Here is a 24901-nt window from a genome sequence, read left to right as displayed (position 1 = left end):
AACGTTATATCCTTTCCCCGTGGAGAAGTGTCCCCCGCCCATGCTAGCCCTGCAGGAACAACATATTCTAAGTTAGTTTCTTAGCAACTACCAGTCTTAATTTACGAATTATTTTCTATTGAAGCCCTTGAGGAGGGTTTTGTACGTAGGCGCGGTGGTTATAGTGTGGGTATAGTGGGCTTATGATAACATCTGATGACATAGATTCCATTCCCCTCCTTTAACCCATTTCAGGGTTAAAAGTAAAATAAGAATACATTGCTATATGATTTAGTGTTCCTGTACGATAGACACCAATTTAGGGTGTGGGTAAATGGCCATACTTCCCAACAGGTCAGCCCGCTACCATCTTCGACTGCCACCAGGTGAGATTGCAGTCAAGGGCTATCTTACAGTGGAATAAAGAAAGCTTTTCTGTGCAAGAATAATAAAAAAAGTTATCAATATGTTGATTCATTATTTATCGTAAATTGACACATTGTTTTTAGTTACGATTGTCAGATGATGTACCGAATGTTAATTGCTTAAAAGCCTCCAACATTAATGTTTGTAAAAAACAAAATGTTTTAAGTATCTACAGATATAGCAACTGGTTGCCAATGACAACGTATTGACTGCCGACAAGTTTCTAAACATTAAATACTAAACTATTCCGGATAGTCCGTGTCAGGCCAACTAGCATACACGGTATTCCAAACTGTAAAATATGAAATAATTATTAGCAGTTCTGCTATTGCACTAATGTAGAAATAATGCAATAATCATCAGATTGATTAGCACACGCAGGTACAATAGAATATTAAATAAACTGCCTGTCTGTTATTCGAAATAACTTTCCAATATAACTCGACTCTTCTGTTTTTTTTTCTCTTATATATCTGGAGGTGCTGGATAGGTCTTAAAAAATATTGTGGATTTGTGCAGCTGCTTCTAATAGATAAATTTTGTTAGAGTCAAGTGTGTGCAGTCATCATAGGTAACGACTTATGGCTCTGACACGCGGTCGTGGGCCTCATAAGAAGGCTCAGGGTCAGACAGCGGGCGATGGAGAGAGCTATGCCTGGAGTCTCGCTACGAGGTTAAATCAAGAATGAGAAGATCCGTAGAAGAACCAGAGTTGACGTCATAGTCACGTCACGTTGGGGTCCCAATGTGCTGGAATAGAGACCTCGCATCGGTAAACGCAGTGTCGGTAGATCCCGACAAAGTGAACGTATGACATTATCATAGTGCCGGTGGACCCAAAGCGGCACAAGACCGTGGTATTTGGAACTTCCTGCATAAGACCTATGTCCAGCTCTGGACTTCTATTAATTGATATGATAATGATGAAGTATGTGCGTCCTTTCTTCTGGCTGGAAAAATAAAGTTCCTTGTCTAAGTCCACATATTGTGACGGGCATCTACTGAGCCCTGCACCGAGCGTGGCCCGACACGCACTTGACCGTTTCTTTTTTCCATATCGATTGGCATATCTGTAGAAGTATAATGCCATGATGTCGACCCAGAGCGACAACTGCGCGTCCGATGACATCATCGGCTTCGCCGTCTTCAGTCGCCGTGACTGTTTGCGCACCTAATTTGATGAGCACATATTCTACCACACAGTAATTATTCCGCCACATGTTAAAAACCTCTCATTTTAATTATGAATTTGTGGGTCTTATTACTTTTGCCTTGTTGGCCTAGTGGTTAGCAGTCGAACACTGGGTCGGTTAAAGTAAGTATTGGATTTCAAAGTTTTATAAAACTCAGTTTGAAGTTAAAAAAAACAGTCGTTTTCCAACCTTCTGCCTCGGGGAGGACATTTATCCGTCGACTGTTAATATATTAATTTCGAGCATCTTAGCCACTATTATGTTAAACGATAATTTTCGTGGAAACTCATTACTCGCACTAAAGCAATGTCGTAACCTTTTAATCCCTCTCCTATAACAGGAGGTTTGTTCCCAATAATGGGACTTTTAATAGGCTGAGAACCATGATGGTGATTGACAGTCTTTGTCAATTTAAAGATCATTAATTTTGCCAGAGACTACTCATAGATCTTATACTAGTAGTATTCTTGAAACGATACCATTGAAATGTATGATAACTTGGATCCTGCGAATTCTTTCGTGAAATTTTTAAAGAAAATGGTATACTTTCTGCGTACTCGCAACATATTTAAAATAACATAGTCTTTTTCAATATAAAGATTATTTTTAACAAAAAGCAGTAAACTTCTTACCAGAAATTGACAGTCTTTGTCAATTTAAAGATTATTTTTAACAAAAAGCTGTAAACTTCTTACCAGAAATTGACAGTCTTTGTCAATTTAAAGATTATTTTAAACAAAAAGCTGTTTAACTTCTTCTTACTAGAAACTGACAATATTATATATAAGTGATCTCTTCATATCGTATCGTATGCAAAAGCAATAGAAGTCCTTCGTGCGGTTGAGTGTCCGTTTTTATAACATGGTTCTAAAGGTAGTTATGGACCAACCTCTCATATATCTATAATAGTCCACACTTGGACTAAAGGTCCCGTTTGGCCGCCACCTGGGCAGACGGGGTGGTGATCGCAGTGGATGGTAGTAGTAGCATAGATAAGGCTGCTGCCCGCTCTCCGTTATATTCCCTTAGTCGTCTCGTACAACACTTCCGGGAAGATGAGGGTTGATGGTTGTCTGATCCGCCATCTACTTTACTTACTTCTTTGGCGATCGGCGGCTTAGGTAAATATGATTCTTAATTACGGATTGAAGTTCTTACCCGTTTTGCATGTTTTTTTTATCTGGTCTATACCAGACAAAAAAAATCATGTTTGTATGGGAAATAAATGGCGCGTAAATATTATTTTATTGTTTTTTTTTGTATTTATTTTAATAGTGGCAACAAAAATACACTGGGAAAATTTTCAACTGTCTAACAATCACGGTATAAGAAATAACGGACCGCGGAGTTCTAGTAAAGGATTAAACGGGACCGTATTTCCCGTTTAATCCTTTAGGTACGGAAACCTTAAAAATCGCACAAGCAAGCCCATGATGCCTCGTAGATAGACGATCAGTAGGTTAATTGATTACCTGTTTACAACAATAGCATTAATTAGTATTGTAAACCGTGGTCGTTTGAATGGAGGGCAACCCAGTCGCAGTCGCATCGCGGAGTCGGTCACGGCACGCGCATTGCGTGAACACTACCGTACACCGGATTCCTCTCACGCTCCAGTTGTCACAAATACCACTAATTGTATTGCGTTTTTACCCCGCGCGGATGTTTACTTATTGTCATGTTAAAACGACTGAATTTTTGCTGCTGATCCTAAAAAGCATCAGGACCTACCTCAAGTTATTGATTTGGATGTATTTGATCCGGACGCAAAACCGGTATTTCAATATTATCTTAGTTTTACTTATTTTTGTATAGCATCTTACGATTGTCCATTGTTTATTGGATTTTTTTTAACGTTATTTATTATAGTCGTTTACATCATGAAAAAGTTTTCAGCTGTTGATTTCCTATTTTCATGTTAACGACTGCATTTTAATTGCTGCTCCTTGAAAATAGTTGATTGGACCTAGGTACCGCAAAATGGTTTAGAAATTTAAAATTCAGATTAAGTACCGGTACTTAACCTTAATTTAATATAATAATTCCGGAATTATGTCTAGGCGATGAAACAGACTGAAACCTTCATAGACTAATTATTAAAGTAATTATATAAACGTTTGAGGATGTTTTTATTATTGAGTACCAAAAATTAAAAATAAACATAAAAAGGGCCACTCTTTATCACTCAAAGAGATAACATCCAGAAGCCCTCGATCTTCAAAATTTTGTAGCCCGAATTTTGCGTCTAAACGTTTCGGTTGTTCATTTTTGTTCTACTTGTATCTTAAATAGTAGAGCTAAACTGCGCGCCACGAGAAAACTTCGTCTACCACTATCTCCTATCTCTATAGAAAAAGTACGAGTAACTGGTAGAGATAATCATCTCGTACGCATGCTAGCTAAACCTACAGGACGCAATATATGCCAAATTTCATCAAAATCGGTGCATTGAGCCGGACATAGGTAAAAAAATAAATAAACAGAAACACTTCCGCTGTTATAATATAATCTCTTATTTTTTTATTTGTAACCTTTCGTTTTCAACTACAACACAAAATGATAAGCACCATTCTGTTTTTATAATGATTGAGCAAAGATTTCACAGCAATAACAACATATCATTAGAATGATTACAGAAGGAAATAAACTATGTGTAATAGCATTAATTAGGAAACTTAACCAGGCAAGTTGATCAGGCGTACCAAATGGCTAACCTACACAGGACGGCCCCTCCGATATGCGACAGTTAGTGATTGACGATCACTCGGCGCGCACGTTCGTGGCGAATTTTGTATTTTCATGGCCGTCGCGATAATTACGAGGCTCCGTCGCGTCGTCTTCCGCGGCACCATTTGTCACGTTGTCGATGTAAATAAACAAAGGAACCTCCCGCGAACCGTCGAGTGTTGACTCACTAGTCACTCCTGAACATTGTCAAGTGTGTAAACATCTCAGTATAGTATGGATCCGTACTCATTTTATTTGGATTTGTAAAAATATTGCATTGTAAGCGAAATTACTAATTGAATAATCATTTCTGTAGTGGTACTTGCGGAGTTAATTATTTTTAAAGTTAGCAAAACAGTGTACTTTTTTTAAAAATTTTAATAATAAACTTAAAAATAATAAATTTTACGTGGCTAAAATTGTATTATCGGTGTTTTAGTTACAATAAATCATAATCAACGCCGGATTGCACAAGGACTTATAAGAGCTGCTGTTTTCTGGTATGCAAATATTTTTACAAAATGTATCGAAATTACCTTTAACTAAGTATTTCTGAAGTTTAATATAATATTTAAAAGACAGCAAAGCAGTGTCTGTCACATGTACTTTTATTATGACTTTATTTGTGCATTGTGTTAAGTATGTCATTATTATAATCAATAACTATTGAATCTCTGACACATCAGATCCTGCGGACCCAAGTAAAAACGTAAAAATGCACATTGCGGGATCTGAGAGTTATAAATCATTGGTACCTAGGTACATATCATTTGAACAAGATAAATTTTACGCTGATCTTCATTATAATAAATCTCTACACAAGATTTACAAAAGAACGCTTGACAACCTAACTGATATTAAATTGTGACATTAGATTCAATTTAATTTTAATAACTAATATTTTATTTTTCTATTATTGATATTGTTTGCAATAATATTAAGTTAATAATGACTTTTTTTATAAGATTAATGTTGGTTGGATTAGCTTTAAAAGGTTTTATAAAGTCAGATTTGATGTGATTTATTTGAAAAACAGTGTGATTACAAAAAACATGTTTGGTTCTATAATTACTATTACATCGTAATGGTAGATAAACGAATTTATTTACATTTAAACATGGGTACAGGGTAAAAGACGCAGTAGTTATAAAAACCATGTTTAATATACAATTAATCGGTATTGCTGGTATGCTATAGGTACAAAAATGTATTAGTTAAATAACCTACTGAACGGGCACTATGCAAAATTGTCTATTGTTGGCATGAATCGATACTCTTGTTTTAAGTTAAAGCGGTGCACGCCCCGCTGCTTAAAATAAACCATATGGCTGTCTAGTTAACTGGTCTGCAGTCTAGGTTATTTTAGTAAATTATATGTACAATTTATTTCAGGCGATACTATATCTTTAGAGCTATACTTTACTTGAATACTGTAAAACTAAAATTGCACAGGGGTTTTTAACTCCACGTAAGCAATATATTTAGGATTCACCTTAATTATGAATTTAAGCCACAATTTGTTTGACTTAGGTAAGAGGTGTTGGGTTCGATTGCTTTGTCGTGCTTCAATTTTATTTTATTTTATCACGTTTCGTTTAATTCTATCACTCCACATTACAAAGCTGCTGGTTCACTACAAACTGCTATAATACATTGTGATAGCTTAAGTTCTAAATCCTTTTTTCCTATAAATGAGGAGGCCTTTGGCCAATGGTAGGTTTTCCCTATAAAAGAGGAGGCCTTTGGCCAATGGTAGGATTATAATGGATAGAAGATGAATATTTTACTACTCTTTATCATCATCAATTATGATCATTCTCATCACCCACCACAACCGATGGACGGCCAATGCTGGGCATAGGTCTTTTGTAGGGAGTTACTAAATCCACCGTCCTGCGTCGCTTGTTTCTATTTATTGTATTAAATTATCAAAAATGTTGTAAGTACCTGATAGATAGGACACGATGACTAATAAATGGTGCACCCTTCCAAACCTTGGTACTTTTCATAAATTACAATAATAACTAATGTAACTACGTAATAAATGACTCTTGGTGTTTCCCCGTCCATGCCCCATAACTATGTAAATTCACATGAGTAGTGAGAAACAATGTGGGGCTATATGAAACAATGAAATCACGAATAGAATGATATGCCCAGTTTTAATTAAATTACAACAGAAACAGTTATGTCTGTAGATAGTTAGGTAAATAACCATGTATTTATTTAAGAATATTCTAAATACTTTTCATTAAAAGTATTTGTAAAAGTCATTGACGTGCTCATCTTTCCTTATTCTTAAGGTAGTAATGCGGTTATGAAACAAAACATAATTTTTTGTTAAGCTAAACCGTATCATCTAATACAAAATGTTTGTACAATTTAGTCTGGTTAAATATATGATAACTTAAAGGAAGATACTGATACAAGAATATAATTACTATTCCTTGTTCATTCATTAAGCTCTGGTTTTCAAGTCGAGATGTTTGATCTTGACTTGAAAATCAAGTACCAAAAACAAATGTACACTGTACAGTCTCAGTCATAAGCAATTAACCGAAGTGCATTGATACCCTTTTGGTCGGTTCCTACTCCATTTACCAATTGGAGATGGTAATGGGGTGAGTCATACAACCCACGTACATCAATACAAGCAAGGCAGTTGTGTTTTGGCCTTGCTTATATAAACGGCGACGATATCTATCTACAAATCTCCGCACGAAGATCAACGTATCCAATTTACATAATGAATATGGGAGAGAACGTGCCATGACATAAAACAATACAGCGTACTTTATTTATATGCATATTAAATACAATAGTAATTTCTTTCAAAGTAGGTACTGATTATCGGAAAGAAAAAATGCGGGGTGAGCTCTAGAAGAAAACTTGTTAACTTTATACAAACTTACAATCTACAAACAATGTAACGCACGCACAATCGTTGAGCCAATTAAATTTTTTATGTTTAAGTTTTTTTGAATGCAAAGAGTACCTACGTAAAGTTGTTTATTCAAACCTCGTAAAGGTCTGATGAGGATCTTCGGAAACAGACAACGGAAGTTATCGACCGACAACCGTAAACCACCCAGAATCGATGCAATAGATTAAACAGTTTACTTTTACGATACGGAAGACATTATTGAAAGTCGTATTGGTGTTTGAACAATCGTTATTCATTTGTTCCTAACTGAAATTATTGTATTGCAAATTAAACATGAAGTGCCTAATCGTAGAATATTATTGGCCAGCCGGCGTAGTATTTAATAACATGATTAGGGAAAATCGCTTACATATAAGACTCCATATTTAATGAATACATAGGAAGTGCTGAGACTTGTATTTTCCTTTTATAAATATGGCCATGGAGGGAAGGAAGCTGTTGCATTAAGGTCAGTTCAATTTATTCAGTAATTCTGCGCATTCGTAAAATCAACCTTAGCGGATATTAAGCGATGAAATAACTTGTAACTATTGTTGTAAGTAACATTTTGTTTTAATAGTCCACCGACAAATGGCGGATAAACTATTTTAAAAATAGCGCAGGCTGGTGTACCTTGGCTTTTAACTTTGCAGTTCAATATTCCAGCTATTAGTCTCTAGTTATAGTATGGTTATAGCGTATAAGATTCTTGAATGGCGCCTGACTCCGCACTAGAAAGAGCAGTTTTGGTCTTACTACTTTCATCTACCATTCTTTCATCTAACTTGGCTTCAACTAACAATGGTTGCTTAGTTAGGGCATTAAGTAAGGACAAACAAACACACTATCTCATTTATAATATTAGTAATATAAAAAACAAAAGTATAAGAGATCTTAATCCACTTGTGGATGTGCATTTGTCGAGACAATATCGACAACTATTTCTTTATTGAAAATTGCTAATTAAAACTTACTACTACTACCTTTAAACCCGGCCACGCTTCGCTCTTGCTCAGGCTGATATTAATTATGGGGAATTTAATAATACAAAGTATTCAAGTTTACATAGACATAATAGAATAATACACTCCCGCTCCCGTGGGAGTTTATGGATAGATAGATAACACTAAAAAAACGACGGAATTCAACGATGCGTAAAAATTACTTTTCGTATTTTGCGAACACAAACTTTCAGAAGCAGATGTTTTATATGCAAAAAAAGAGTATGTTTATATACTTATCATATCTTTATTTTCATTTACCAATATTTTCCTATGATTTTATATAATTGAAAAGTGTGAAATGATAAATAAAATGTTAATTGGTCTTAATTAATTACACAATGGGAAACAACATTGTAGAACACTATATTGATATAAAAACCCAATAACGATACTACGCATTGCTTCCTACGTTTATGTAATCTAGATTAATTAAAAACAAGTTCCGGGTAAATAAAAATCATATGTAAACAAAATTCTGTTAACATAAACAACTGTCTTCGCGGACACGTTTATGAACGATTAAATACATCATTTGATATATTATATCGTATTCAACTTTATGATAGCTGCAGCCGATATATGTCTTCCTTCAACCCCTCGATTTAATTTGTGGTTAAGAAAGTTTTAGCTACTTTTGTAATTAACTTAATTACAGAATATGGCCGGTGGTTTCACCAATATGTTAGTTAAAGTTAGTTAAGTTAAAGTTAAAGTTAAGTTTTTTCAATAATGTGGCAACACAAGCCCACAAACCAAAGGTAATTCAAAGTTAACTATTCGTTTTTTGAAAATCATTTTTCTTTGATTTACGATACGTTTTGTTAAAAACATAGATAGTTTTTGCACATTGAAATGATTCTTTAAAAAATCTGTAATACTTTTAAAAATCCATATAGATAGATTTGTAAGGTCCAATCTGTTTTGTTTGGCACGATTTAAATATAATAGAATATGTTCTTTTCGGTTTCATAACGTGCTACAGTATGAAATTGAAAAATTTCGTACAAGTCAATCCATCTTTGAAGAAGAGCTATCATAATCATTAACAACTCTTTACAGGCCCACTACTGGGCATGGGTGTCCTCTCAGAGGAGGCCAAATGCGGATTTGAAGACTACAGGTATTTGAGAACATTGTATATAGCTAGCTCTCAGGTATTCTCAACTCATGAGTTAAAATTCAAAAAAATTCAAAATTCATTTATTTCAAGTAGGCCTAATATAAGCACTTTTGAAACGTCAAGTCTGTCTGTTTGTAGTGATTCTACCACCGGTTAAGAAGGCAGATTCTACCGAGAAGAAGCCGGCAAGAAACTCAGCAGTTGCTCTTTTCCAACATCAACAATTTACATTTTGCATTTTAACATTCATTTTTCTATCTTGTGAGAGCTGAAAGCGGAGCCGGATGCTTCCAAGCAACCTTGTCATTAAAAAATTCATCAATTGTATAGTAACCTCGCTGTAATAAATGTGTTTTAACAAATTCTTTAAACTTGTGCATTGGCAGGTCCGAAATCACCTTAGGAATCATATTATAAAAGCGTATACTCAATCCCACAAATGATCCCTGTACCTTACGCAGACGATATGCAGATGACACTAATTTATGACCATTTCTTGTAAGTCGACTGTTTATGTCCACTTTTTGTTTATAAAGACTAATATGTTGTCTTACAAATACTATATTGTTATAAATATATTGTGAAGCTACAGTAAGTATGCCTATTTCTTTAAACTTCTCACGGAGGGATTCGCGTGATTTAAGTTTATACCGTACAGCTCTTTTCTGCAATATAAATATAGTTTCTTTTCGTTTATTAAAGAAAGTGATATTTAATTGTCTAAACTTCACATAACTCCGAAGTTTCGGATCCCGCGAGATCGAACTCGCTACCTCCGAAAGTCTTGCCCACTGGGTATATTATATACTACAGGAAGACGAGCGATGACACTTAACTGTTACAAAAATCATCGATGTCATCTTGAAAGTGGTGCTGTAATACGCTAACGTAACTGAGCCGGTATTAGGTCCATTGTAAAATTTGTTTTTTGTTGTTTGTAAAACGATTATTTAATGAAGCTCTAAATAAATCCCGTGCCTTTTTATGCCTAGGCAATGCGTTATTGCATTGCATAAGTTTGCCTTATCGCAAAACAATTATGTTTTGCGTTAAGGCAAACTTTACACTTCACTGTGGTAAAGGTCGCGGTCATTGTTTCAACAAACTTCAATGTGTACGTATACACTAAAGTATGTACACTATGTCTCATTTTCTGTAATAGCATATAGCCAAGGACATAAGTACAGAAACGATCGTGCATTGTCTAAAAGTGGCACTATTATCTATTTTGTGATACTTCAGTGGAAGCAATACATTTCCGGCCTGAATACAAGTATTCCTTATAAAGAATAGAAAAAAAGGTGAGCTGTTTCACTAGCGCGAGCTGGTGTAAAATAGCCTTCCGGCGTCCCTCCACTCCCTGCCACTTATAATTTATTATTTAAGGCAACAGTGAGTCTGTATTTTTTTAGTAGGCGTGTCGTATCGTCTTTACTGCATTATGTTAGATATAAGTTCCATGAGCAATAGCTAGTACTTAAGCGTCGCATACGGAAGGGTTTATATTTTTTATTTTCTTGTGTTCAGTTCACCCACTACATCGATCATAATTAAAGACATATAGAAGCATTCTAGTCCATCAATTGGTGGACATTCTGAGTCCAGTCAGAGCTGGCCAATTGGCCAGCTTGGTGGACTACGGCCTTAACCCCTTCTCATTTTGAGAGGAAACCCGTGCCTTGTAGTGGGTCAGTAATGGGATGATATGATGATGATGATAAAGATGATACTAGCTTGTCCTGGAGACGGACATATGATGCTTTTTGCACCCAGAAAAGCACAAATATAGCCATTGTTTTTTCCATTTATGCACTGCTTAACAGATCTTTGCGAAATTTTGTATAGAGATATTGCATCCTAGCGATGGACGTCGGATATAATTTTAATCCCAGTTAAAGTAACAGATTGCGCGGGGTTTTGAAAAAACGCAGAGTCTCAGACGAGGGCAACAGCTAGTTCGCATTGTTGTAATTTGTTTTGTCATATTTCGAGACTGCATGAAAATCATGACAGCATGAATATCAAGGTGCTGGTATTAGGGGGAACATTGATACTATTTCTTAAATACTCAGTTTGAGAAAGTTTACGATAGATCTATAATGTAACAATAACTATTGAGTCAGCCGCTATGTAATCATCACAAGTTTCTCAGCGGACCACAGAGCTGATGCTGTACATTTTCCAAGCGTATCCTCTACCGTATCGGGCAATTTGTTGTAGCGTTGAAAATTTAACAACAGTCTCCTCTACGACTGATTCGACTCTGCACATGTTGCCATTACGATTCTATGTTTTGGTTTCCAAATATTGAATGCAACTCTAAGATACTTATGAAGCCTATAAAATAAGGTCAATGAGATCACCAATACAAAGTGTCATGGAAATTTTATTTCTTATCGGATTCGGCCACTGGACTCACACGGCTCTCGTTCTTGAATCCGGCTCTCTGATACGGGACGAGGCCAATGAGTCAACATGTGTCCTATTTAAGAGTCTGTGCTAATTGTTCTGCAATCGCTATATTCATCAGGTCACTTGTATCACGTTCCTATTTGATTCGTCTTTGCAATATACAACAGAAAAGTTGTTGCCCGATCCTCCGTACGCCTTTATTGAAATTTTTACAAATCCCGTGGTACCGGTTTTGGATCCTGGAATAAACAGTAGACGATATCTTTTCAACTAGCGCTATGCCAAAAATCGATTTGCAATGTAATGCAAGGTACATGGCTAGTTGATGGAAATGAGGGGTTCCTTTTTTCTATTATAAATTAGAGGTAATAGGTCATGACAAAATATTAATAAAATTTGCATTGAGCGCTGCGGGAGGCGTTGCTAGTAGAGTAGGTAGGTGGTAGGTAGAGAGGATGGAATGAAAGTGAAACGTGCGTGAAGTGGTCGTTCAACTCGGCACGCGTCTGCATCCCCGCGCACCGCCGGCCTGCGGCGGTCTTTGCTTTATAGTGATTTCTATAGTTTGCCAGCCCGTCGCGAGGGAATTTACACTACTCGAGACGATATCGACGCCATAAAATTTAATCCACGTGCGAGAAAGTATATCAAACTGCCTCTTTGGTTTAGTGATTATATAGGGTGTTCAACTACGAATCGCAATAGACCCTGGGTTGGGATAAATAATGTTAGGTATTGGGTTTTTTTTGTAGAGAAATTCTTAGTGTCAGCAAGGAGTTATGAATTATCGCTGATCACCCCCCGCGCCTCGCAGATAAACACGGTCCTGTTTATTTCCACTAATTGTAAAAACTACAACTCGCATTAGGTTAGTATGGATAGATAAGATAGCAGGCATTTGCCCAGCATTGGGAGATTATTAGTCGGGATGAGGGAGAAATATTGTCCCGAGTCAATCGTCAGGTGAGCGCACTGCTAAAGTATCACTAGGAAAATGTTAAGATGCGATATTAATTCTAGTCATGTGTACATTAATGTGAATTACCGACTGTTAGTATTGTATTGTTGCAAAACGAAAACAATTACGCATGAACGATGAAAAAAGCTTTATCATAGTAATTATGTCAACATTTGACCATGAGCTGTAGTTTTAATGGCGTGATAAAAACAGTTATCGTTTTGGTATGTAGAGAACGCTGCATTGGATCGCAATCGGCGCCGTGCTGCGCAGGCGCAGGTAACCATGCACGCGACAAAAACTGCGACTATAATCACCGTAGCGCGTGGTTATGCAACCTGTAAACACGCTCGTGTTCGAGATAGCTCATGTGACGTCTTATTGATTGCCATATCCGCTCTAATGACATTATAAATTTACATTTTTGACCGATTAGTCGATAATCCAATCATCTTAAATGCCAATTCATTGCAAAAGTTTACCACTTTGAGTAGTTCAGTGGGCAAGAATTGCGATTAAATCTCTGCGACATCAAATTATTATTAGAAAGTAGCGGTATAATAGAGAAATACTGTTCGGCCACATTAACCGCATCAATCGACGTTTCAGGGAGGAGAAATCATAATTATCGTGCTCATAACTGTCTATTCAGACATATCAATATCAGGAGTATACAGACTCTGGACCACCGAAACAGTAAAACTCTTAATGTTGAGCCCAACTATCGGAAGTCCTAACTTCAAATTTTACAGAACTTGAATACCTTTTAAATAAAGTATTTTCGTTAATCTTAGTACCCAAATGTTCGAAGAATGTTATTTGACAAATACATGGAATGTATGGAGAGTTGTCCTTCTCTAAGGCACCAATGACATCACAATTTTAATATTTTTTTTGCAAAAAAAAAAAAATTGCGTCGGGCGCCTGGCGACGTAATGAATGGGATAGCTCTGAGAGAGTTCTGAGTGTACGTCTGCGAAACTCAGTATGTCCGGATTCCTTAATACGGATAAAAGTAAACAAGCTCATACGAATTGTACGCATACCATATTTTCCGCCCCTCACAGACTGGGCTCTGACCCTGAAATGTCTGGATGGACACTTAATATGGCAGCATTATATGTATGTATCTACCTGTCTTTTTATCGATTAGATGTACTAGTTACTACAAACTTTGTGTATAGGTATAGATTATAAATTCTTATTTGTTTTGTTGTTATTTGCGCATTGCGGTGCAGACAGTTGGCAGTAATTTAATATGCGTTTTCCACTCGACACGGTATAACAGTATTGCGTTACAAATACTCACATAATCGCCTCTTTGTAGATAAGTATTTCACTCTGAGCTCATATTCCTACCCAGCCTTAACTATTTCTAACGCTGTGATTTATTTTATGTTTTTTACGTAACATCGCGCAGTCTTAAGAAAAGGTGTTTCACAAATTGACACATTCATATCAAATCCAACATTCTTTATTTAAATAGACCTATTACGGGCTCCCATGAATCGTTCACGCCGCATTGCATTATTATTATGGTAAAACCTCAATTGTTGAAGTTAAATTAAGCTGAAGCTGAACTTAATTTAAGCTGTGAAGTAGGTACCTATCAAGACCGCCCAAACCTCAGAATAATAAAACAAAAAAAATTAAACCGGTCATACGGTCTGTGGTCGAGTCACTACAAACCGACAGACTTTATTTGATTTTATATCGTTTTTAAGTTTTGTAAGGCAAATCATCTTTACATAGTATAAATAAATCATTTAAACTACTCAACGGGTTTTAATACAGTTTTCACCAATAGATAGAGTGATTCAAATGAAAGAATAAAAAAGAAAAGGAAAGAAATTAAATACTTTAAAAAAATATATATATATATATATTATATAATTACAGTTGTGTGCCAAGGAGGTCTTATTGCAAAATTAGGGGATTTACCTTAAAAGATCGATAGAAAGTCCACGATGTTTTTTTTATCCCCTAAGAATATGCTACAATTACCACTTTTATCATTTGTATAATAAAAGCTATTTCAAACAATATAGTATTTTTCCCGCACCCGTGCGAAGCCGGGGCACGTTACTAGTCGCTATACTAGCGACGCGACGTGATAAATAAACACTATTTTGCCGGTCAACGGCAAATCTCTCGCTCTATAGGTGGATTGTTTTCATAACAAGCTACAAGCGGCTTTCCTGTTCTTGCGAATGTTTACATAAATTACTTCATAAAAACGTAATAGAAGTAGGAGTCACGATAAGCGACACGCCTGGCTGACTATGCGATTCGCATGTTCCATATTATAACCGGCGGCGGCGGGAGAATGAGAGTGAATCAGCGGGGCCACTCCCACACACCACGCATACTAATGCTTGCGTTCAACTTTGTTCATTAGTTGTAGTTCCGATCCAGGTACATTTGCTTAGCTTAACAAGCTTGAGTCACCCGCCCGGTATGGAATAAACTTGCTGTTTTATCATTAGCTACACTACCTAAATTGCAATATTAGATTAATATTCCAAAATGGGATTCAAATAATTCATAAGTTTATTAAGTTCTGCACATCGAATAAAGGTGTTTTATTTTGGCACATATTTCTGACTGAACGGTAATCAACTGGCATCATGGTTGAATAAAATTATTTCGACAAAAAAACAATGACAAAGTTATCTTTTTTTATAAAATAAAAATAACTCTTTATATAGACAGTACTTTGTATAATAATATATAAATGTCCGCATAACCTTTACCTGAGAAATAAAGTGAATGGTTTGGCAGTGTTTGTATCGTAAATTTGTAAAAAATTTAATCCCCAAGCATGTTATCTTAACGATACACTGTACCTACCCATTTTTCTGCAAGATTTTCTTCCCGTAAACCAAAAGATGACTAGCCTATCACATTTTTGATAACGCTTAGATATATAACTTAGCCTTTAGCGGATTTGAATTGATTATTTTGTATTGGATAGAAGCAGGCGTTACTTTGCGGAATTCCATGATATATTATCAAAATTAAGCTTAATTTGCTATACTCCGCGAAAAGCAGGAGAATCTGTGTGGTGTAATTTATAATTTCTTCAATCCTTATACTCCACACCAAACAGATCCTCGGTAATGTACCCTCTACGCACGTTTCGCTCCGACACCGGAGCATCCTCAGGAGATGTTGACTTTACAATGAATAATTGTTGAGATGTTGACTTTACAATTATTCATTGTAAAGTCAACATCTCCTTTCCGAAATTTCTTTACTGTTATCCGTTAGTCATTTTATTTTATTGAAAATATTCTATGGACTATATCTGACTTAAAATATTTATTAGGCCAAAAATTATTCTTCTCCTTCTTAAAGATTAATTATTTACTATTTTATAATAAAACATAATTACTATACAGTTGTGTCGTGAGTTTGCGAACGTAACGTGATATTCTTCAGAGATACGTGTGTATGTATGTACCTTTTTGCTGTATCATGTGAAATGGGATTAAGTTACTGTTATGCCGTAAAGGTTCACTGGCGAAACAACGTGTCTAACACTTTTAAATTTGTTCGTTTATTATTTTTAAGGATTTATTCAGTAAAGGTCTTTGAATATCCCTGTAATTCCTTGAAATAAAACCATGAAAATATCTTGTCATAAAACTTCAAAAGTAAGTTTAGGGGCAGGTTTCAAACTTTTCTTTTCTTTTCTTTCTTGTTCCATCGGTTCGTTAAAAACCACAAAGTTTCGATTTCACAAGTTTGGCCATTAAACGGGATACATTTATACCCTTTCGAATGTTTTCTTACTGCTATTTTATATAAAACATTTCCATAGTATTTCATTTTTATAATCTATAAAATACCATTAATATAATATTTAATAATGGTTGTATTAATCCCTTATCGATTTTCCATCAAAAAAAGTATCCTACGCATGTGTTTCCTACCAAGATTCTGGCTATCTATGCCCCTTTGGCGAAAGTTTGTTCAGCGTCATGAATAGTCACAAATAAACAAAACAAGCACACTTGCATTTATAATATCACAGACGCGAGTCACAGATACATCCTTCTTGCTTGCCTTTGTTTTTTATCTTGAGCATGTATTTTAGTGCACAACTCATTTATTTCGGGACATGTCCGCCTCCGCCCCGCACTGTGAGACAAGCAAAATAAAAAAGATTAAAGATTTTAAGTAGCATGGAACATTTTCATATATGTGTTAATATTTTAAAGATTTTAATAACTGCTGCTAACTAAAACAATTCAATTGTATCTGGAAAATGTAGAGATGATATAGTGTTATGATGATATGATCAAGCTTCATATTTAGTTTAGAGCATATAGTACGTATGATATACGCTCATACATATGAAATAATATAATATAAACACACTGCTCCAATATGTGTTGGCAGATCTAAAAGATTGTTGTTATACGTATAACATGATAGGGGTCACCGGGACCAATGGCTTAACGTAGCTCCGAAGGACTCATTTAACGTCTGGCTGTTGAAAGAGAACCTAATGCCTATAATTTGGCCCAGCCCTGGGTTGAGACAATGAGAAAGTTAACCTAGCAAAATAGAGTTAAATTATTTTCGAACGACCAACCAGATTAAAAATTGTTTGGTCGCTCAAATACTTTGCGCATTTTAAAAGCGGTTCGTGTTGAGAGTCGGGAGACGGCTACTTCAAAAACTCGACACACACACCTAAAGAAAATCTTTTTATATTATTTTGCTCCTTGTTTTTTTATATTTTTAAAGCATCGTAATCAAAAAAAGTTATGAAAAGATTGTTTCCTTAGTAAATGAGTGGAGAAAAAATGGAGGTGATATAAGATGATACTCGATTTAAAGAACACATTTTATTGTCTATAGATAATGAGGTGCACTTGAGGTGGAGGTTGTGGTCGCCCGGGATGAATTCGGACGTACACCGACATCAGGCTCATCCGCCGCTTGCACAGGTAACTTACACCATAAATAAAGGAGAATGCTCACAGACCATACAAAAAAAAACAAAACCCATCAGTGAAGATAAATAAATAAATAAATAAATAAATATACTACGACAATACACACATCGCCATCCAGCCCCAAAGTAAGCGTAGCTTGTGTAATGGGTACTAAGATGACTGATAAATATTTTTAAATGAATAATATACATAAATACTTATAATATACATATACCATAAACACCCAGCCACTGAAAAACAGTCATGTTCATCACACAAACATTTTCCAGTTGTGGGAATCGAACCCACGGCCTTGGACTCAGAAAGCAGGGTCGCTGCCCACTGCGCCAAGCGGCCGTCAAGAAGATACTTACTCGTTTTTCTCAAACTTGCAAGGTTTGCTAGAAACTGACGCTACTTTTCGGTAATCAATGATATACATTTAACATTAAGATTAATTTATAATTTGCGAATACCAGAAAAATCTGCACTGCAATTTTTACAATCTGTATACACCACACCAATAGAACTATCTTCCAAATCTCTACGCACGTTTCGTTACGACACCGGCGTGAGATGTTGACTATGCACTTAGTAATCTTCTGATTCAAGATCTGTTTAGTGTGGTGTATAGGGATTGCAGAAATTATAAATGCACCGTGCAGATTTGCCTGGTTCATTATGTATCATGTAATTCCGCAAAGTAGCCTTTAAAAATATTTACTTTTATATTTAAAATACATTGTGTATGTCTTCAGGTAAAGTATTAAAAAGCCATTCTTATCCACTTCCACTAGTACATTCATCCAGTAAGGGCTCATTAGAATCGTTCTGATAATTACAACTCCAATACAACTCCACGACTATCAGCTTCAGGTTTTTTTTTAAGAAAATAAAACTGTTTGTTTTATTTGCACTGGAAGGTTGATAATGGAACTCTTAGTTGATAAGTAAACCTTTAGGAGTTAAGATTCATTATAATCCGGAATGTGGATGAAAAATAGTTTTTAATACTTCTGAAGTAAAACAAACCGCAATATATTTATAAAAAATTGTAATAATCGGGCCATAAATGAGCATTCTCCTTTGTATTAAAAAAACTTGTAATAAGATCATACGCAACATTTAAATTTCCTGCACACGTAACTTACACTACAATATGGATGTTGGAAAAGAGCAACTGCTGAGTTTATTATCGGCTTTTCCTCTTTAGGATTTGCCTTCCGAACCGGTGGTAGAGTCACTAATAACATACCGACTTGGCGTTTAAAAGTGCGTCCATTAAAGTAGGCCTGAACGAGATGAATTTGAATATATAAGTATGTCGTCCTGAGCTTATAAATGTCCTGCAGCTTGGTACCTATAGGCCCGAGAGAAAAGAATTTAGGGCATAGACCGCCACGCTGCTTCAATGTGGATTGGCAGATTAGTTAAATAAAATAAAATAAGTGAACACAATCATTATCCGCTGGCTATTAACGTCCCACTACTGGACTCCTCTCTCATTCTCATAGGAGAGACAGTTCTAGACCACGCTGCTCCAATGTAACGTGGTATTCTTCCGAGATACGACTATTATCATAAGTGATAATACACGAAGCTGACGGCCTTATATGGTTTCCGAGGTAAGTAAAACTGACAACGCAAAACCTCCGGGCTGCTACAGAAAATACACACAGGATTTTTAGCCAGACCCGAGATTGGAACACAGGCCTTCGTGATCCTTTGTTGAGCATGCTAACCCCTAAACCAACGAGGCAGTAACAACTCCGAAAGTAAAATATCATATTAGATCAGCCTGCTTGGCTATTATGGACGTAAATCTATGCTAATACTATATAACTGTCCAGCAGGTGGTTTGAATTTGAACAATGTGCAAGGGAAACGGGAAAACATTAATTCATACACGAACAAAGTCCCGGATAACGGCTAGTCGGAAATAGAATAAAGTGGCAAATAAATCCAAAGATTCGGTGAAAGTGTAGAACAACAGTTCATCTTATCGCGGTGGCGTAATAATATGTATTTGTAAAAATACTTTCAGAATAATTATGTACAATTTATTTTTGTTCAAAAGAGGTGTTATGAAAACCAGCCAAGTGATGCAAGTGCTATTACTTAGTGTTTTCAACTTTCCATTTGTAACCGTTAATTTTTATAAAAATTAAAAAAATATACTACTTCCAACCTTTCTATTTATATTCTTCGTTCCTTGTTCTAAAAGTTATTACAGCGCTTCCGCATAAGTATGAGCCGGTAGTTGGCGACATTCGAATTTTATATAAACATTATTATTTTATATACATATACGGTAAGTTTTTTGGGTACATAAGGGGGCTCAATATCATCACTTATAGCTGAATTTTAGCAAAAACCAGTTGAGTCCTTGAGGTCCTAAAAATAAAAATTATAATGTTGAAATAAACGTCAACAATATAAAAAGTTAAAAACAGCTCTGCTTTATGGTGAAGTATGTTTTTTTGGATCGCACGAGTGCAGGAATGAAATAAAATTCACCGGTTCTCTAATGTGTGCAAAATGAATGTTCAATAGAAATTTTAAGAAATGAATGTTCTATACAAATTTTTAGATTAAAAGAAAATAATGCCACCCTAATAAGAAAAGTCTCTACTAAGAGATATAATTACAACGAAACCACGCATACATTTATGTATGTAACCTTTTATCTTTGTTGTATCAATATTTAAGTAGATGGAATTCAGATGGCGTAAGTCATTCTGCTAACAGAGGTGCGGGTAATATTACGGTGCACTAGGCACTGACTTTGTGTACTAGAATAATAGGTTACCGCAATTTATAATAAGTCACGTGCCTCAGTAAGCAGCTTTTATGGCAAGCAGGAGAATGATTGTTGCATTCCATGCCCATACTACCATACTATCCCGCAATGTGGCAATGTATCGCTTTCATTGTTACACTTTCAATTCTAAATTACATAGGATAGTGATTGCTTATTGAATTTTGTTGAATATGCATTTTTCAAAAGTCTCAATAATTATTTGCAGTAACGTTCTAAACACGTTTTTACCAAAATAATTCAAAAGGCAGTTTCTATTATATATAGGAAAATAGACTATATTATATTATTATCTTTACATCGTACACACATAGGTACCTAAAAATAAATTAAACTGAAGTATGTTTGTCAGAATAACAGCTAGCTAGCAGCTAAACATACTTAATGAAATCATTAACTGCATCATCATCATTGATTAAATTTTCGTCTGGTTGTTACGGCTCGTCCCAAACAGCGAAATAATGTAGATTGCCATGTTTTAGTACGGGACATTAAAATTAATAAAAGGTAGGTTTGTTTTAGGGTGCTGGTATCCGCTAAGAAAGATTTTTCATGGAAGGTTGTATGAAATAACTTAACTGATGACGTACGCAACTAAACGCAAAAACAGAACAAAATAAAATATAAAATATTTATTGTGCTATATATGGTTGAGATTATTGGTGTTTAGCATATAAAGTTTCAACAGTTTTTTTCAAGAATCTCCAGATTATAAATGAAGCTGTAATTTATGTTACTTTAAATAAATCTGAAACTCGTGAGATATCCAAGATATCGCTATTCGCAGGCAGCCAGCCAGATTCAGACATTCAAAATCTTAAATTTGCGCTTTTTCTTTCATTGTTTCACCTTGCGAAGATTTCCGATGTGTCTCAATATTAAGTATTTTAAATGAAGATTTGATGGCAATTATTTGTTGAGTGAATTTAACCTTCAGATATACGAGAATCCTAAATTAAAACAAAGCCGGTATTATTAAATATAATGAAATCCATGTGAATTTAAATTACACATTCAAATACGTAATGAGGATTTTTATTGTCTTTGCGTTTGCGAGTACCTACATCCCGTAATCGTGTTCAAAAGTTTTATGCAAAAACATTATGTCAGGACCCGGTCGAATCGATTTTCGTTATCCGTAGGTGACTAAGCTAATCAGAGACTAGACCAGACTAACGAAGCAGATCGAGTGTAGACTTAAATATAAATTGCATCTTCAATCAGGCTATATGGAAGCATGCTTAATAGAGCCAGATTGACAATGACATGTCATTGTTCCACTGCCATTGGTTCTGTATTTTTATAATTCCATATAAGGGCTTCGCTCATTTCCCTGATGTGCCTTATATAACCTACTAGCAGTTGCCCTCGACTTCGTCTGCGTTTGATTTTGTTTTTTGATGTGTCATTCAATTAAGATGTAGTTCTAAAAAAAAATTTAGGTGTTCAGTATTTAGGTGTTCATTAACAAACAAACTTAAATTGACATTTATAATATTAGTAGGGATAGAGATTTTAGCACAAAATATGCACCACAATTTTGACATGTAAGGGTATATCAACATAGTTGAAGTAGAGCTTTTCCAGACAGAGCTCGTCCGGGGACGCCATGCTTATTTCTACTGGCAAGCAGCATTGACTTTGCAATGACAGGCCCATGAGGTTATGTTCATGGTTTTCGCTTAAGGTTCAAGGGGACACGGGGCGGCATTTTGTAGGATTTGTTCCTTGCATGCCGTGTGTGCTGTCGTGAGCTAATACTGCCATCTACTGCGATCACCAACCCGCCTACCCAGTGTGGTGATTAAGTGCAAACCCTCCCTTTGGAGAGGCCTTAACTCCAGCAGAGGAAGGACTAAATAAATAAATAAATATACTACGAGAATACACACATCGCCATCTAGCCCCAAAGTAAGCGTAGCTTGTGTTATGGGTACTAAGATAACTAATGAATATTTTTTTATGAATATAATACACATACAGATAAACACCCAGACACTGAAAAACATTCATGTTCATCACATAAACATTTTCCAGTTGTGGGAATCGACCCATGACCTTGGACTCAGAAAGCAGGGTTACGGCCCACTGCGTCACTCAGCCGTCCGTCAAAAGGACTTTTTGATTTTCCTTGCATGCCCTGCGAAGTGGGGCTCTGTTTATTGGCGATGGTTCTACACTGAAGGTCAGTGTCTGACCATCATTGTTTTCAGACGATCACGATTCATGAGGCATTGAACAGAGGCTCAGTTGTTTATGTGTTTCCGCCTGTGTTGCAGCACAGTGTACATGGTGGGCAGAGCGTGGGTCCCTGCGGCTGGTACTCCGCGTCGGCTACCCCCGCGCCCACCGCGCCTGCCCGCTTGAAAAGAGCACAACCGCCGCTACAGCTACCCGTTAGTATATATTTTATTTATCACTTATAAAATATATACTTTACTTACTATACTTGTCTTTGTTGTAACTGTCTTTTTGTCGACTTCAAGTACTACCTTACCATTTTTTTTAGAATTAGTAAGAACTTAGTATTTCTGATTTTTTTCTGGTCTGATAAAATTTACGTGTCCACCTAGCCAAGCACGGCAATGGGGAATAGGAGAAGTGTAACCCCGTTTATTATTATTATAGTGTATGATATTGTATTGTTTGAATATTATTTTCACTGGTGCGACAAGATTGGGGAATATCGCGAATTGGCAAACTGCAACGTCTCTCGGGGCTGTTAATGAAAATAAATATTAAAGTTGTGTTGGTTTAATGACAAGGAATATTTTTCCAGTTAGTTATTGTTAGCTATTGTATATCAATTACGTTATTATGTTGCTTGCAGTCGGGTGGGGGAGTCAGCGGAAGCAATGGTCCTCACGCTCCTCTTTCGCCGACAGCTTTGCAGAACTCCGTCGCACACAACGTAAGTCGGCTGACTAATATCTAATTTGGTACACTTGTTGAAGAAAGTTTAAATACTCTGTCTATACCGACAAATTATACCTTATTTAATCCCCATAGGGTTTAATATTGGGAGTACAATATTGATTAGTAGCAAAACGTTTCGATAGCTTTACGTACTTTGTGTGTGTAAAGCGTAATAAGTTTCTATGGCTCTTTATACAAAATATACATAAACATATACTTTGTATGCAGTTGACTTAACTGGATTCTCAGTCGGTCTGTACAGATCATCGTTATTGACCCATTACCGGTCACTATAGAGCGCGGGTGCAATCTTAGAATGTTTATGCTTTATTCCACGAAGCGCGGGTGGTAGACTTTGAGCATACTATGGAGAACTCTCAGGCAGTCCTCACGATGTTTTCTACACCATCAAAGCTAGTGATATTAAAATTCTTGATAGTTAATAGTACTTATACTACTACACATACATGATGACAGGATTAAAATGTTCAGTCAGAACGTATTCAGAACCAATTTTTTTTTTATTGTTATAGTAAATAAATATACTACAACTATGCACACACCGCCATCTAGCCCCAAAGTAAGCGTGCTTGTTATGGGTACTAAGACGACTGATGAATATTTTATGAATAATATACATAAATACTTAGAATATACATATAAACACGCAGACACTGAAAAACATTCATGCTCATCACACAAACATTGTCCAGTTGTGGGAATCGAACCCACGGTCTTGGGCTCTGAAAGCAGGGTTGCTGCAAACTGCGCCAATCGGCTGTCACTATATATATATATATAGTGCCCAGTTACGACATAATACTGGCGCACTGATTTCGTCACGCGATAAATTAATGTAATAGTAATTAAAACCCACTTACCTACACAAATCCGTGTCATTGCTCGCTTAGAGATACGTTAGCGTAGGTATCAAACACTTTAATTCAAATAAGCTATTTTTTCGCATAATAATAACACCTACGTAGTAGTTTTCACCTAAATCGGGAAGTAGTTCTGAGAAAAAATAAAAAATTGGACTACTTGTAAAAGGATCGATGATGAACAAATAAATAGCTCACTACTGATTGAAGAACTCACGTGATATTTTTTTGAACATTATTCACTCCTCATTAAACTAATAGGCCAGGTAACAAAGCCAACAAAGCGGTAAGCTTGCAATTTCTAGTCTTGTAAAGCGGGTGATCTGAATAACTTCTTTAACAATTGAATAAAGTTTCTTCAAGTTTGCTCCGATTTTCTGCTTGTGCTATGCATAGGTAAACCTTGTCATATAATAATAAATAAATATACTACGACAATACACACATCACCATCGAGCCCCAAAGTAAGCTTTAGCGTGTGTTACGGAGAATATTTTTATGAATAATATACATAAATACTTAGAATATACATATAAACACCCAGTCACTGAAAAACATTCATGCTCATTACACAAACATTTTCCAGTAGTTGCAATCG

At 35.8% G+C, this 24901-nt stretch overlaps 1 protein-coding gene across 3 annotated transcripts in view; it reads left to right on the top strand.

Moving 5' to 3' along the window:
* LOC120632841 (tyrosine-protein kinase CSK) overlaps positions 1 to 24901 on the top strand; it is a 46841-nt gene that overhangs the window by 6512 nt on the left and 15428 nt on the right. Inside the window, exons 1-4 of one of the 3 annotated variants that reach the window (XM_039902879.1) lie at positions 4337 to 4536; positions 17612 to 17700; positions 22786 to 22902; positions 23337 to 23417. In XM_039902879.1, the coding sequence (XP_039758813.1) occupies positions 17653 to 17700; positions 22786 to 22902; positions 23337 to 23417 (246 nt within the window). In that variant the 5' untranslated portion in view covers positions 4337 to 4536; positions 17612 to 17652. Of the gene's footprint in view, positions 1 to 4336; positions 4537 to 4710; positions 4826 to 17611; positions 17701 to 22785; positions 22903 to 23336; positions 23418 to 24901 lie in introns of those variants that run through there. The other 2 variants (XM_039902878.1, XM_039902877.1) reach the window with 2 other exon arrangements.

Source organism: Pararge aegeria, chromosome 20 (genome assembly GCF_905163445.1).
Source record: "Pararge aegeria chromosome 20, ilParAegt1.1, whole genome shotgun sequence".
Classification (NCBI taxonomy): Eukaryota; Metazoa; Arthropoda; class Insecta; order Lepidoptera; family Nymphalidae; genus Pararge; species Pararge aegeria.
Note: the sequence above shows the minus strand (reverse complement) of the source record. Positions and strands in the feature narration are given on the sequence as shown.